General features: G+C 37.8%; 1 protein-coding gene across 4 annotated transcripts in view; it reads left to right on the top strand.

Moving 5' to 3' along the window:
• The window catches only part of LOC117433289 (breast cancer type 1 susceptibility protein homolog), a 115,235-nt gene that overhangs the window by 13,429 nt on the left and 84,537 nt on the right, over window positions 1-17,269 (top strand). For all 4 annotated transcript variants that reach the window (XM_059006549.1, XM_059006547.1, XM_034055425.3 and 1 more), the window contains exons 7-12: window positions 1,166-1,271; window positions 1,517-1,559; window positions 2,915-3,060; window positions 8,596-11,709; window positions 11,848-11,933; window positions 16,122-16,257. In XM_059006549.1, coding sequence (XP_058862532.1) covers window positions 1,166-1,271; window positions 1,517-1,559; window positions 2,915-3,060; window positions 8,596-11,709; window positions 11,848-11,933; window positions 16,122-16,257 — 3,631 coding nt within the window. The remainder of the gene's footprint in view (window positions 1-1,165; window positions 1,272-1,516; window positions 1,560-2,914; window positions 3,061-8,595; window positions 11,710-11,847; window positions 11,934-16,121; window positions 16,258-17,269) is intronic.

Here is a 17,269-nt window from a genome sequence, read left to right as displayed (position 1 = left end):
GAGCCCTGCCCCTATCTACTACGGTGCACTAAGCCAGTGGTGCGCAAACTTTATATGCCACCCCCTCCTTACTTACCATACATTTTGTTGCGACCCCCCCCCCCCCCACACACACACACTTTGTATTTTAATAGGGGTTTATTTTCTGGATTTAGTGTAAAATTATGTATTTTTTTCCTAGGTTTAACCACAGAAAGTCCAGATTCAGCTAAATACATAGGCTAAATGTTAACAAACACATATTTAGAAGTTTTCAAAATTGTATAGAATCTTTTTTTTTTTTTTCCTTTTTTTTTTTTAACATTTGGCGATTCAACATTTACCCAACAGATAAATTTAAAAACATTATTCAGCAATGAAATCTGAAAAAATAATTTTGGGTTTTCACAAAATAAATATTTATTTTGCCAGCTAAATGAACCCATCGAAGTGTTTGATTTGGCATTGTGCAGAGCTGCCCTTATACTCCGAGAACCAATCTCTCCGCTTCCCAGCCCCCTCTGCATACTACAATGCCAAAATAATTTACACATTTCAAAATTTAAGAATGTGTTTGTTAACGTTATTGTCTTAAGCTAAATCAGAACTTTTTTTGGTTAAATCTAGGAAAAAATGCCCCATTTACATTAAATCTGGGAAAAAACACTGTTAAAATACGAATGCTTTTATTTTTACACTTGAATTGTAAACAACGATTTTTAGTACCAAAGATAATCTTTTATAGCAATAGCTTGGTTGTGCATTACTGAGGTGTGCTACACTGCTAAATTTTAAGTCCTCGGGTCTGGGTAGACCTGTGAAGACTTCTAAAAACCGTAAACAGGTCATTTGAAAGGGGCACAACTCGGTATAGTGTTCAGTCCTTCAGTTCGCTCTGATCCGTAGTTTGTTTTCCAGTTCTCCACAGCGGGAAGTATGAGCCTGTCAGCATTCTGAAGCTTGCACTTCACACAATACAGCTGTATTACTTGGATGACTGGGGGGAAAAAACAAAAAAAAACAAAAACACACAACACGGTGGGGCTGTACGCATCTGAGAGCCTTGAATACAGTAGAATTATTACATATACTGCATAGATCGTTCAAATAGACCGCATGGACTTTGTATATGTGTATATTTGTACATGTGTTTACAACTCTAGGTAAACATTTCCTGTCTTTGCAGGAAGGACAGTTAACTATAGAGGATTCTGATGTTGTGGTGAGGAAAGTGTCACAGCGAAATAAAAGACTGAAACTAGAGTCTGCAGTGCCGTTGTGCATTGAAATAAGTAAGTATTTTCAACTAGCAAGTTTGAAAGGATTTCTTGTATAAGTTGTGGTCCAAGAAGACAGATCATGAAAGTGATTATTAAATGACATTTTCAATAAATAATTAATTAGTACTTTTCTTAAAGTTTTTATTTGATTCTTTGTTGTAAGCATTAGCTATTCAGACTTAAATAATTTTTCTGCACTTGTGAATAATATACAGTAAACTACTGTATAATGTTAAGTATCTTGTGTGTGTGTTTAGACTCATCTGAGGAAGAGCTGTTTAAGAAGAAAGACATTAATGGGTAAGCACACACACATTGTTTAAAAAGTCACCCTTTCAGTTGAATGCATTCTCTAACTTCCCGATCAGTATTACGGTCATTTAGGATTCAGTATAATAACTATATAAATGTATTTTCTTCCTAACGTGATCAACCTGATCGCTGGCTACCCTTGCATTATAATTGAAATGTTTTGGGTAGTTCAGAAATGCAAATGTTCTGATCACTCCTGTGCACATCTATATAGTTTAATTTGGAAAAAAAAAAACATGCAAAAATAACCAGAAGAATTTCAACACATAAAGGGGACTGGTAAATGTTTCTCATACTGCTAAGATAAGCTTAAAGCCTTGGTCTACTTTAATTTCTATGGGTGCTCCAGACAAGGTTTACAGCCATATTCAAAAACAACACATGAGTGTTAGGGCCAAGTTAATGGTTTCACAATGAGACAACATGCTTAACTGAGCATAAACGTTTTGTTTTTCGAATATGGCTCTTCGGGCAGGATTTGGGGTAAACTGGGTAAAACGCAAAGGTAAGGGCACAGTGCTTTACGAATGTGTCGTATTGTGCCGTCTCCTACTTGTGTGTTTTGAAGGGAGTTTGAGTGGGGCGCTGACGGAATTCCATTCACGCTGACCAGCGAAGAGAAAGTGGGAGTCAGAATCTGCTAGCAAATCAGGAGTAACTGACATTCCCTTTAAGAAAACGATAGCCCGAGGGATCTTCTGAATATCAACGTTTATGTTTCAAACCCGACACACAAAGAAAAAGCGCACTTAAAAAATATTAAGTGATTTGAAATAAATTACTTAACACAAGTATTAACAGTTTATTTTTCATTTAAATCGGGGGCAAACACACGAACACATTTTGTGAAAGGTAAGTTGTGCCTTTAGACTCAGAACTTGAGTAGCGAAACATGTGACATAAAATTATATAGCAATCCCTTTCTTTCTTATATTTTTTACTATTCTTAGTGTTTTCAGAAGTCATTACTGTTTTGCTGGTGATTTATTTTTGTAAATTTCACAGGACATTCTTTTTGAATGCTGTCTTATATGATATGTAGGCCTATAATTTGATCATGCAATACCTCACAATTTACATTAAAGGGTAAAGGGTTCCTATTGACACTGTTCAGGAGTTTTATGCAGCCTCATAATGACTAAACTTTGGAAGCCTGGATTGTCCTGTATCCCAAATCTTTGAATGATTTCTGATTCAAATGTGGTAAAAAAAACAAACAAAAAAAAAACAACAAATGGCATTTCTTTCTGCTAGAACTTTAATGTTAGTTGCTTCTAGTTCAGATGAAGTTAATAATTCACATGGTCACGTTTCTATTGCACATTTTTCATATATTTTGACAGAGCCGAAGAGAGTGGATTTAATCAAGCACAAGCGAATGGGAAAAAGACTAATGTAGAAGCTAAATCTTGGGAGAGAGGCTGTGATGGAACAAATGACATCCCATCAAACAGGCAGATTGAATTGGAGATGGTATCTTCTACTGCTGGTATGACATTTACTGGAAACAGGTTCACTGTGAAATTGAAAATGCTAAATGAAACAAAGTAGATTGATTAGCTGATGGGAAAACAATGGGAGGGGGCAGGAAGAGAGATGCAGTCTACAGTAATTAAAGTCTGAGAATCATGTCAGCATAATTTAGAAGGAATTTAATTTAACAGTGAATTAAGCAATTATAATTTCTAGCAGGGTACGCTTTTGACTTGTCTTAAAACTACATTAGTGGTCACACATATTGCATCATCTTAGCTTATGTCTTTAAAAGATTATACCATCTAAATATAGTTAACCTATTAGTTTTTACTACTTAACCCTTTGCAGACAGCCCATTATAATTCTGATCGAATTAGATTGATGACGTAAATGCATACAACGCGATTACTAGAGTTATTTTTTTCATATTTATATAAAAGCCTTTGTCAGACTAGACAATCAACTTCTGGTTACTATATACCATGGCTTCAAATCTCACCCATTACAGGAGAGCATACTAAATTGTTTTGCATAACCAAGAATGTATAGATTTTTAGATGGGGTGACAGATATAATACTGTATACTTTTTGATGGGTATTTGCACTGATAAAAGACCTAAAGTCAAGTAATGGCAGTTGGACCTCAGAAAGGGTAGTTTTTACAGTCTGCAAAGGGCTAAGTTGTACCATGCTCCTCAGTTAAGGGGTACATAATCTACATAAAGAACAAAAGGAAGTATTGATGGGCCGAATGGTTTACACTCATTTGTAAATTCTATTATATTCTTAAGGACAAACCGAACAATGAGCAAAATGAATAGGTGTACATTTTATTTCCCTAAAATTGCTATTTCCTCGCTTAGTTTTTGCCATATTTTCTATATTCTTTATAATGCTTTTTCTCCTAAAACACTGTATATTGCTGTAAAACTAAGACTAGAGGTTCTATCCTCACAAAAATTGGTGTAGATGTGTACATTAAGGTGATATAAACTGCTATAAATGTAGCAATTTAACATTTAGGGCCCTATTTTGCAAATATGTGCACAGCTGTTTTCACTTGGGCAAAAATGGTCGCGTTCGCAAACCGCCGCGATAGCTAACACCAATCAAATAGCGAATTATGCACCCAGCCATTCAAAGCACACTATGGGAAGTAAGGATTCAACATTCCCTTTAAGAGCACCTGTGCATCTGCGATAGCAAACAGATGGCATGACCAAACCCCTCAAGCAAGACTACAAATGTTTATTTTTAGCAACCTTACGGGAAAAAAAAAGTCATCTCTAAGGCTTTGTCTGACCTGCCTGGCACTTGCAGCATCTGCACCCTCCACCACTGGGGCTTCAAGTTAAGCATCTGCTTCCCTCAAACCCTGTAATCTTTGCTCTGTAAGTTCAACATCACATTACGGAGAGCCATGCTATGTAAAACACAACTAGCCAGGATGATTTTGCTAACCTACCCAGGAGTCTACTGTAGTGTTCCCCTAGAGACATCCAAACATCGGCATCTAGACGGCTAAACTTTCTATACATGTCCTGAGAGTTTCATTCCCAATCGCCACTTATAAAGTGGGGAAAAAAAGGCAAATTTGTGGTTAGACCGTTTTCAAAAACCTTCAAGAACTACCCGGAAGAGTGCGCTTGTGTGACGTCACGTCAGGACATTCACTTTTGTAAACAAATGCTGTAGATGGAGGACAAAAATGAAAGCGATGTTACCGGTTTGGATGTTTTAGCATCTTAAATCAAACAGATCAGAAATGTTGGTCTTGTGCTTCATTTATATTGACTTCACAATGTTAAACATTTGCACTTCTCTCTCTTCTGTGGTTTGTTGTAGTCTGTTGATGGTAGAGTAGCACATGACTTTTTTTTTTTTTTTTTATATATGTCAGTGTTTCTGGTTTTTTAATTTGAATTTGATTCTTGGAGGTATTTTCATGCCTGCTTTTAGTGAAAAGCTTGTGCCAAGCATCCTTATTCAGACGGTGAATTTATTTTGAAGAATATTATTATTATTTATTTCTTAGCAGATGCCCTTATCCAGGGCAACTTACAATTGTTACAAGATATCACATTATTTTTTACATACAATTACCCATTTATAGAGTTGGGTTTTTACTGGAGCAATCTAGGTAAAGTACCTTGCTCAAGGTTACAGCAGCAGTATCCCCTACCAGGGATTGAACCCACGACCTTCCAGTCAAGAGTCCAGAGCCCTGACCACTACTCCACACTGCTGCCCATAATATCACTTGATTGCATCTATGCATCCCTGCTGTAGCATGTTACTGGAATTTAGTTATTAATCAAACAAGGTTAAATTATCAATTGTATGTTTCGACTATGCCACCCTCAATAAAGGTGAGGGACCTCTAATTATCTCCCTCACAGGTATTTAACTGGGCAGAACATCAGTGACTGATAGGAAGTATACAAAACAGCAAAGAGGCAGATTGCAAAAAAATTGAGCTTTTATTGTTCAGGTTCACAGTAAAAACAAGACATAGACCCTGAAGTATTCTGAAAGTTTTAGTTATTGTTACATTTTTTTTTTTTTTAGAATAAGATGTTCAATAGTGATAGGATTTACTTGAGGTAACACCAGACTTTACATAATAGTACAGTCAATTACACAGCGTCACACACACACAACCTGATAACCTTCACTGTCTATGTAGGCTATGCCTTGCTGCAAAGGTTCTTAGTCACTCGGTTGGCTGACACCAATACAGACTCTATCGTCTTTGTTTCGAGACACAAAGAACAAAAGGTGCGTTCTCCCAGCTCAGGAATTCCGTACAAAATAGCCAGTCTCTCGTTTCGTCACTGTAGGCTTTTTAAAAAGCCTAGCAATAGACACAGAGTGCGTCGGACCTCCGTGGCAACAGATCAGCCGCAATTTAATATGCAAAACAAATACAGAAATGAAAACACGAGAACCAGAGGTCTCCTTTTTCGGACTTCAATATAATAATTCTTACATATACACTAAATAATACTTTACTCTTAACTTGTAGCCTATTAGAATCTGATATAGCCTACATCATAAAGTAGCCGAAGACATTTTTGCAAGTCGGATGGGGAAAACAATAATTAATAAATAAATAAAGTTGACGATTATGTTAAGATTGGCGATCTAAATAATCCAGAGGCAGAAGATCTTACGCGGGAGTGTTCCGACAAAATCGAGAGACTTCACAGGAATGCATACGAGAACATTAAATAATGTGATCATTTTATCACATTATTTATTAAAAATGTACATAGGAGGTTGTTGGCTATATAATCGCTTCACTTTATACATATTTTCATCAAACAGTAAGAGATAATTATAATGAAATGATAGGATCGTGCCCCAACCCTCTGCACCTCTTTTCCTGGCAGCCGCTCGAGTCCCAATTTTGATTTTATTTTAGTTTTTTTTTCTCTTTATTACTAGAAGACGATGCTGCTGTCCTGTAGGTACCATCCGGATAAATGGATGGTACTGCATCCTTATATAATTTAACTTTTTTAACAGCACCCATGTTGAACATCATTAAATTGATAAAGCTGTCTTTGGTAAAGTGGGTGCTGCAGATGCAGCTGCTGTTGGGCTTAGCATCCCAATTCCTGGTCCTCCTCATGAACTTCACCCATTGCCGGCATCATATTGGCTCTTTAGGAAACTCCTGGAGAGATACCAATGGACCTGCTGTGTTGGAGCAACCATATATTACACACCTATTTACCATGGTATCTCTCCCCTGGGTGCGTTGTGTTTTGGTGAGCGGTAATGCAGGAAAGCAGCGGGCGAAATGGCGAGCTTGTCCTGGTGTGAAGTCACGCATAAATTAGCCGCAGCTTTGAGTGAGCTGGACGTTTCATAGAGGTGTCAACTTCAGAGTTGTTTTTTATATGCTTAGCATTAAAACATATACATTAAAACTACACAGATACTTTTATTGACCCACCAACAGTACTATACAAGTGAATTCTGAAAAAAATGAAAAATCATTGCATCCCACCTTTTTAAAGGTACGGTTATACCTCTGTTCGACAGGGGTCGTGGGGTTGAGCAGCAGGGTCCTTAGCCACCGCTTCAGTGGATACCTATTGCCTCTCGGACTCATGCTGCTGAAACACAGCTACCACCTGCGAATTATCAAGGATGAATGAGTCATGAGCAGAGCCAGGATGGTTTGCATATACATCTGTGATGTATTTGTTGGCATCACACACTTCTTGCACGTTGACAGAATAGGTCCCCTTATGATTTATATAGTGTGTCTATTCTGTGTTGTTGCGCGTAGCTGCACATGTGTGTAATCGATGGCTCCCAGGACACCAGGAAACCCATACCTCCCAAGAAAACCCTGCTTTGTATTTTGTTGAAGCTCGTGAGAGACGGGGAAATGGATGCATTCTCCTGCCCGATTTACTAAAGCTGCAGGTACATGTCGCACTGCAGTGTCAACTGGCCCATGTCTGCAGTATACTGTAAAGCCATAAATATTTGCAAGCCTTTTATTATGTGTTTTTCACATATATAAAAAAAAAAAAAACACAAACGTTTTTGGCACAAAATCAAATTCCACTTATACATACTTTGTATATTGCAACAGGTAGCCAACATTTCGGGAGCAAAATAGGTTTTATGGGTGTGGTTCGCCAAATATTCTGGTTGAAAATGTTTATGGGTTTATAGTAACCCACAGTACGTTAGTACAGCGGATACCCTTAGTGCTATAGGCAAACAGTGTGATCTCCGCATGTCTCCTTCCAGGTCAGCCTGAAGCAGTTGGCAGATGTTTGTGTGTTGAGGCAAAATTGCTGCATACATTGTGTGTCGACTCGGAAAAGACAGCTGACTTCTAAATATTTGGTGACGTCTCCTCCTCCTCCTCTCTTTGTCTGGCCATGTAGAAATCCAGTGCGCACTCCATATTTCTTTTATTTCTCTTTCTCTCTTTTCTTTACCTGCTTTCCTGTTAGTTTCAGAAGTATTTATAGTCGACCATGTAATTTGCCCACAGTTTAGACCTCGTTTTAACATGTCAATTGAAACACAAATGCTAACACTGTTGATTTGTTAAATCACTACATTTGTATGTAAATGAGGACACTCCCCTCATGTCCAGCGCTAATGCTGTCTTGCCGCGTGGGCACTAAAACATGGTTGCCAAATCACATAGGTAGGCAAAGTCTGTTTGCCCACACTTGTGCCTGACTTTGGTGCACTAACTGTCCACTAAAAGTGTTTTGCGATTGCCTTAGGGGTTTGCGAAAGTTGCTAAATAGGGCCCTTATAGTCTGAATAAGAGATCTCAAATGAATTGCATTCCTTTATGGTATGTGGTATGGTAAATAAAAAAATGTATAATAAAACAGTCAATTCATAGTAAGTCTGGTAAAAGCATAGTAAAAAAAAAAAAAAAGTGTGCAATTTTACAGTGGAAAACGTTTTATCGGCTAGTTTACAGAAAACAAAATAACATGTCATTAATTTATTTTAAAAAACACAATGTTCTTTAACACCTTAATATGTTTTGCATTTCTAGCTGAAGATGGGTTTGCAGAATTGATGGGTTTAGAGGAAGACTCTTGTTTAACCAATTCTGGGACTCGTCAGGCCAGCTTATCAGAGGAGATGGCCGAAGTAAGAAAATACAGGAGTGCTGTAGATGTGATCCAGCAGCCTACTGCAGCAGAACAAAAGACAGATTATGATCCCAACATCAGTTCTGCAAAGACAAATGATGCATATTTTATTGCAGCAAGCAAAGAAGAAAATGGTACACTTGGCAAAAGAAAAAAGGCTGAGAGCCAAAAACATTATTTAGATAAAAATGAAACGGTGACAAATGGAAAGAGTGCACTCAACCAAACTGAGGATAAAGAAATCAGTTTACAAGATGGAGAAAGTAAACACGAATTTGATTTTGCCATGGTCACAGCTTCTGCAAAACGTTTAAGGAAAAGGATAAGTAGAAGTATTGAAAAGGTCACTGAGTGGCTCTCAACAATTGATGAGACGGCGTTAGTTTCTGGGATTCAAGACAATAAGGATGAAAAGCCAGTAGATCTGGATTGTCACGACAATGCAGAAAAATGTCCCTCTGATGGAGAATCCATCTCTGACGAGACTGAAATAATAGCGCAACAAGCCTTGGAGAATCTTGCGAAAAATGACCGAAGGAGTCAAGTGGATAAAGTGTTTGGGAGAACTTACAGGAGAGATAAGAAGCTAAGTGCACAAGTTCGCAAGAGTTTTTCCTCTGACAATTATGATTTTTCTTCAACTTCGCCCAAGGAAAACCAAGGACTCCAGGAGGATCAGAAAGCCAGTATGAGAAAAAGGTCCTCTGAATTGACACTTGTGGATTTGATTAAGAAACCAAGATGTGAAGATAAAAGTCCAAATAAAACGCAAGAAAAGGAGTCTTGCTGTGTAAACCAGACTGAAAACCACAACATAATTTCAGATGCTGTAACAGGAGACGATAGTGGTGGAAGGTCATCTAATGACCAGCAGCTTAGGAAAATAGTAAGGGCTGAAAAAACAGATATCGAACACTCTTTAAATGATTTAAGAAATGACATGCAGCATAATTTCCAAGAGAATGGAGAAAAATATGTCAGAAAGTCAAACAAAAGAAAGAGTCATAAAAGAAGTAGCACCACACGCAAGAATTCCACCAAAACAGCAAGACCATTGGCACTGGTTAGCTGCCAACTCATTCAAAACCTTGATCAAGGTGTGGAGAATGGGGGCCCTTCTAACTTGACAGACATCCAGATTGATAGTTATCCAAGCAGTGAGAATCAAGCTGTTGCTGGAACCAGGGTGACCAGAAGAAGCCGGAGACTTCAGCTTGCTGTTGAAGTAATAAGGGACAAAAAAAGATGTAGAAAACCAAGTGCCAACAAGTCAGAGAATGATGTCTGTGTTGAAAAAGTTTCTGATTCTGTGAATGTGGAGGAGGATTGCTTTGAATCAGAGAAAGATTTACAGCGGTTAGAAGCTACAAGTCCAAGGCTACAAGACAGTGAGGATAACCCTGCCCTGGAAGCTGCAGTAATTGCTTCAAACAATCAAGACACTGGGGAACCAAACATGAGTGAAATTAGACTTGTAAATGAGAAATCTGAAGTATGTAATGAAAACCAAGTTGTAGAAGAAAGTTCTATTTTGTCAATGGTGCCAAACACTGAATCTGATCCTTCTTTTCTCCAAAACTCCAAAAAGAATAAGCCCTTCCTGCAGCCTTCTGCCATACAAATGCCACCTGCATGTGACCAGCCTACAGAAGCTGAAGAGCATTTTCACAACAAGTTCCTCACGGAAACCGAAGACAGCGAATTGGACACAGAGTTATTGATGAAAACATTTAAAAACACTAAACGAAAGTCATTTAATCTGCTGCCAAGCCCTGTAACAAAAGAAGATGACATCAGTTTTCAAAATGAGGGGTTAGAGAATAAACTACATGATTCAGACAAATTGAACTTCATAGCAAACTCAGTTTGCTCAAAAGGGGCTGCGATAAAGCCGGACACCCCAGGAGAACCTAAACCATTTAGCTTTGAGGACAGTGGCATCATTCCGCCAACAGATCCAGACTCTGCTGGAAATGCTGCTCTTCCTCCATTCCTTAAGTGTAGAGAAACCAGCTCCACAGTTTGTAGCGACGAGGAAAACGTTGATCAAAATGCGTGTTATGACAGCTTGCACAGAGATCAAAGTAGCAAGGCTTTAAAGGGAAAAGAAACTGCACTTAATGAAGAAATTCTCCCAAGGAAAGGTTGTTCAATGAGAAGAAAAAAAAAAAGTTCTAGGAGTCCTAGTCCCAGGCCTAATTCAAACTCCCTACCTATATCGGCCTTGTTGTTTCCTGCATTGAGTGAATCCCAGAACCATCAAGAAATCAACTTGCGCAACACCAATAGAATTCTTGAAGTAAATAATACAAAGAAAACTGCAGAGGTTTGCAGCTCAAATGAAAAGGCTGAAGAGCAAGTCACAGAACATACAGTTGTGGAACCCAGTTTGCAAACGCAGAAAAACATCCCTGCTGCTGTACGAAAAGAATCTGAGGAATCATCTATGACCCCAGATGGGCTTTTGTTTCATTATATTGTAGGTGATGATGGAAGGGTTGGTGGAGTTGATCCCAGTTTGAAAGCTGGTAAAAGTCAAGAATCACTGAATGAACATTCCCAAACTTTGTACAAAAAAAGGAGGCGGCTACAGAGATTGGAATCTTCTGAATCGGAATCCAGTAATGAGGAAGTACTTCCTTCTTTCATGGAATTTCTTTTTGGCAATAAACCGGATCCTCAGTCCAACCATGAAACTTTACCAGTGCTGCCTCCTAAAACTTCCCCGATGCAGAATCTCCCGCAGCCTTATGGAAGCATGGACAAGCAGGGTGGTGCTGCTGACAGCAATGCAGAGGAGCGTATTGTTGCAGATTTGTCCGGTCAATTGGCCAGTCCTTCAAGTCAAGAATCCGTGGACTTGTTTGCAACACAGTCAGATGTTTCTGAGCATTCCCTCAAACAGCAGAAGGGAAGATCTCCCAAGGCTGTTTCGCAAAATAGCCACAGGTTATCGGGTGAAAACCTGAGTGGCTGCTCCAATGAGAAGAGGGAGGATACAGAGGAACAGCTAGGTATTCAGTCTGTTGTATTATTTATTTAATTTAATTACATTTTATTTTATTGCCGATGCAAGGTGCCAGTCCTTCCATATGTGTAGGTCATGGTGATGTACTTGTTTGTGATGCTTCTTTTTCCTAATTCTTCTGCAGAAGTCGCTCATGGATTTGAACATGATGCCAGTCACAATGGTGAATCACCTGCACTGTCTAGTCAAAGTGAAATTCTTACCACCCAGGTCAGTTTGTAATACATATAAAATTATAATAATGATAAACCTAACCTAAAGTTAACAATCCTGTAATTAAAAACAAATACAAAATTAATCTTGCCAGTCATTCATTCACAATCAAGGTCCTATGTCAGGGTTAGAAACTAGCAAAATTATGTGAAGTGCTGAAGTTGGAATCAACAATAATAATTGGGGTCCCTAAAAATATTAGGCTTAAATTTTATTTTCCTAAAAAATAAACACTGTTATAAATTTATTATTATTATTATTATTATTATTATTATTATTATTATTATTATTATTATTATTATTATTATTATTTTTTAACAAAGGCACCTTAGTAAACGCTCCTACAGATCGCCTCGTTACTGAGCGATTACTGCACTGTGTGCTGAGAAACTGACACTGACAGCACCAGACGGGATGACCGAGGGAAAATTCTCTCAGCTGTGTCACCTTACCGACCATGAAGCTCTGCCTGAATTTGACACAGATGACACAAATAAAATGTTTATTGTATTGTTCATTACATGTGTTGCTAATTTTGAGTTTGGGAGGGGGGTTGGGTTACAGCCTGTGAGTGATTAAATAACTATGAATTAACACCTACAATAATTAATGTACTCCCGTACACGCACAGTCTTCACTAAAGTCGCAGTCCTCGGGATGAAATTGTTAGCTGGGTGTTTTATATATATATGCTTGAGCCCCGTTGTACTGTAGGAGTTGCCGCCTATGCACCTATTATCAGTGATTAAAGCCTGATTTCCAAACTAACAAATTATTGCTCACTTTAAGGTGCACACTACGATTATCACCCTTTAGTAAATACGGTGTGAATAAAGCTCATCTCATTATTCTGAGAGGGGTGCCTCATTTAAATACATTATCGTGCATCACCATACAAATCACATATTCATTCTGATTACCATAGTGTGGCACAGTACAATCTGCGTGCTCCATAATATGCCCACTATTATGCGCAATAATGAATACAATTGTAATAGTAAATACGGAAATCATCAATGTGCACACTAATCTCAAGTCTTTTTTTTTTCTTTTGTGGCGGGGGGTCGCAACCCGGTATAAATCTCCAGATTTTTGTAAACTCTGCATTCCGCGCAGAGGGAGAACACAAACGTAAAACATCATTAAGTGGATTTGGCATTGCAGGGGAGATGAATGGAGGTTTCAGTTCCGAGTGACTGTTTTGTAAGCATTATGAATGCGTATTCACCACTGCTACACCCCGTTAGAAAGTTGACACTCCTGCATTTTTTTTATTTTATTGCAAGACTGTGAACATGAGAGTATATCAGTACATTTGTTTTAAGTACTCGCCCAGAGGACTACTGAGACACAAACATCAACTAGTCCTCATCAGTTTTAATTTGCCTCGAGCGAGAGTTTCTAATCCTGTATGTGAATGCATATTGTATATACATATTATAGCAACCATATATTTGTGCACGTCTTAGGGCACTTTCATACCTAGTTCGTTTGACCCTTTGATGCGGATTGAAGTGCGGTTCACTTGGAGTGATATGCTAAGATACGTGAAACCTCTGAGAGCCATGTAATCGCACCAGGATGCGTATCAAACCACATGAACTGAGATCACTTGAAATAGTGGTCTTGGTTTGCTTGGAAAGGGACTCAGTATGTTTGCCACTTTTGCTCCGTTTCAACTTTTTGCAATGTGAAACAAAGCGTATTACAGTTCACTTGAAAACAAACCGCTGCAAACAGCGAAGGAAATCGTGGAAGTGACACTTCAGCAAGCACCAAGGAAAGTGTCTCCCCTTGTCGTACATATGCAATGCAGGGCTTGTAAAAAAAATACACACCAGATGAGAACATCATAATGTCACATGTACACAACAGCACATCACAAACAAAAATACTATGGGGCTGATTTACTAACTGACGCATCCCGGGGCTATTCAATGAAATGACGCTATTAGTATTTGAGATTACTATTAATAGAATTACTATTGCAGCAAGCGTGTTCTTGAAGCATAGCATAACGGTCACAAGCAAAGAAAAGTATTAAATTGAATAATGATTTAGTACATGTATTACATATGGCTTTATTATGATCGTGCCATATTCAATCATTTGATGTTAGCACCAAATAAACCAAAATAACACTGACAACAGCACAACCTCATCACTTAACATATTCTCTATGTTGGGCGTGATGGAAAAAGTTTTTCCAGAGAGAACTTCTGCTCTAGTAATCAGCAAGAGAACTTAGTGCGTTTTGAAAAAGTGCAATGTGAAATCAATAGAACACTAGTCTGGATGAAGTTGCAAGTGACCAAACAAGCACATTTGAATGCACTTTAAAATAAACTCAAGTTCACTTGAATTTTCTGGTGTGAAACGAACCGAAGCAAACTTGAAAAAAATGTATTTGTTTGGAAGTGAACCACGATTCGAATCACTTTCAAGTGAACTAGGTGTGATAGTGTCCCTATGAACCATGATTCATACCAATTTATTTTCTACTGAAGTCCATTATGAGATGATTTAAGTGAGTTCCCCACAAGGGCTTTTTGCATCATCAGTGTGAGCGAACGATACTAATTTGATTATCAGTCTCACCTTTAACACAGGCAAGTTTCCCTGTAATAAAAAAAGTGATTCATCAGACTTAATGCATCTCGTTTGCAGCAGCAATGAACTCAACTAGACTGTCATAATTGTCAGCAGGGAAGCCTGTGTTGGTGTGAAAGGTGAGCCTGATAATCAAATTAGCATCTCTTTTTCAAAGCCCTTGTGGGGAACTAACTAGAAGTATCTTCTAATGGTATTACTAGAGAACATATTGTTATGAACCTTGCAGTGCTCAAACTTTTTAAAGCAAGTTTCAAAGACGTAATGAAATACAGAAACCAAATATCAAGATACATGGCTGAGAAAAATATTTTATTTCGTACACCCTATTTGTTCTACCTTTTATACAAAGGCCTGAGTGAGGTTACCCACAACAGACTTTCATGGACTTAACTCCTACAGTAGTTCACATCATAAAACCATTTCACTATTATTACTGGGAGCATTTGCAGTCTGTCTCTTGGCTGAGCATAGAGTCTGAACTGTTCTCTTGTCCCTTTTCAGTGATGAGGATCTTGCATTGCATTGCCTTGTGCCATACCTGATCCAGTCTCCAGTGCTGCCAATCCAGAATTATATATAACAAGCAATAAACCAAGATGGACATACCAGTCTATACTACAGAATGTTAGGATACAAGCATTTCTGCCTTGCATTTCAGTAGTAAATACATGCTGTATGGCATTCAGTCCACCAGGTGGCACACCCAACTAAGATCATTTTTGACCAAGATCAATATAGAACATATTTAATATTGTATCTCTCGGCAACTTTCAAATTGAATTATATTAGTAGAGATATGTTGTGCTATGCGAACTAGCCAGGCAAGTAATATGCACTCTTCGTGATTTATCTTAATGTATTGAAATACTTGTTTGTTTGCTTGTGTAATTGTTTAGAATACAGGTTTATTGTTCATCTTTTTTTTTTTTTTTGGGGGGGGGGGGGGGGGGGGTATATATATTCATTGAAATAACATTTTAAAAGTTCAAGATACAGTCATTAATTACAGAAATCATGTTCATAAAATGATTTCTGTAACACCCTAGAGCACGTATTTGGGGTTCTTGTAACCCTTTGCTGTACAATTTATTTGTACTGTAGTACTTTGCAGTACTATTTTGTAATGTTTTTAATGTACTGTAATTTTTACACAAAAAAAAACTAAAAGTTGAGTGATTTATTACGTTGGGTCCTCTTGAAAATATAAAAACTAGGTAACCCATTCTATAACCTCACCACTCTGTGTAAAGAGATGTCTCCTTCCCTCTGTTTATAAGTCTTATCTCCACTTAATTTCCAACTGTCCTCTGGTCCTGGTTTCTGTACTGAACTAAAAGGGTTAACTATCCAGGTTCTCAGGGTATGATAGCCAGTGCCCAAACAACTAGCATGTCCCTCAAAGCAGTGGCTGCCTTGAACAAACTGTACATCAAGACAGTCTACAGCCTTGAATAGCAACAGTTGCATAAAACCACCAACGGAAAGCACAGCTCTGCAAGGTATTATGACAAACAGCACATGTGCTACAGTAAACAAAGCCATATTATCATGAATGGTTATTTTCTCTTTCAGCAAAAAGACACAATGCAGACTAACTTAAATCACCTTGAACGAGAGATGGCCGTGTTGCAGGCAGTGCTGGAGCAGCAGGGAACACAGGAATCTGAAGAGTCCCCCTGCCAGGGGAAGGGGCAATCTGGAGAAAAAGGTATGAGCTAAATATTCAAGTACTAATACCAAACACAGAACTTTACCAGAGATCCATAATGCAATTCTATTGTTGTTCATGAATATTTTGAATACATATTATTATTAGTATTATTATTATTATTATTATTATTATCATTATAATTATTATTAATAATAATAATTTATTTATTATTTCTTAGCAGACGCGCTTATCCAGGATGACTTACAATTGTTACAAGATATCGCATTATACACATCACATTATTATTATTATTATTATTATTATTTATTTATTTATTTTTTTTTACATACAATTACCCATTTATACAGTTGGGTTTTTACTGGAGCAATCTAGGTAAAGTACCTTGCTCAAGGGTACAGCAGCAGTGTCCCCCACCTGGGATTGAACCCATGACCCTCCGGTCAAGAGTCCAGAGCACTAACCACTACTCCACACTGCTGAAGAAGAAGAAGAAGAAGAAGAAGAAGAAGAAGAAGAAGAAGAAGAAGAAGAAGAAGAAGAAGAAGAAGAAGAAGAAGAAGAAGAAGAAGAAGAAGAAGAAGAAGAAGAAGAAGAAGAAGAAGAAGAAGAAGAAGAAGAAGAAGAAGAAGAAGAAGAAGAAGAAGAAGAAGAAGAAGAAGATTGTAGCATTTTAAGAGGGAAAGTGTTTCCCTGTCTTCCTTCATAGAAAGGGTATTGATTTTATTTTCTGGTGGTGAAGTCTTTTGCAGGCTGCTTAACTTTAGGCCATTGATACAAAATAATCAATATTGAATTTAATGTTGTTCCAGTCTTGTCAATCACCTTTTTTGAGTAAAATACTATTACTATTACAAACATCATTACCAGTTAGTGTATGTAGCTTGCACAGTAATTCCGTAAATCGTACATATTGTGCACTTCCATTAGTTACTTGGGTCTCAATGTGCAGTTTTGAAAGAAATGCATGTTGTAGTAAACATTTTTTATTTAAAACATGATATCTGGTACAACACCAAGTTAAAGAAATCTCAATTTGACAGCCATGATT

This window comes from Acipenser ruthenus, chromosome 33 (genome assembly GCF_902713425.1).
Source record: "Acipenser ruthenus chromosome 33, fAciRut3.2 maternal haplotype, whole genome shotgun sequence".
Classification (NCBI taxonomy): Eukaryota; Metazoa; Chordata; class Actinopteri; order Acipenseriformes; family Acipenseridae; genus Acipenser; species Acipenser ruthenus.
Note: the sequence above shows the minus strand (reverse complement) of the source record. Positions and strands in the feature narration are given on the sequence as shown.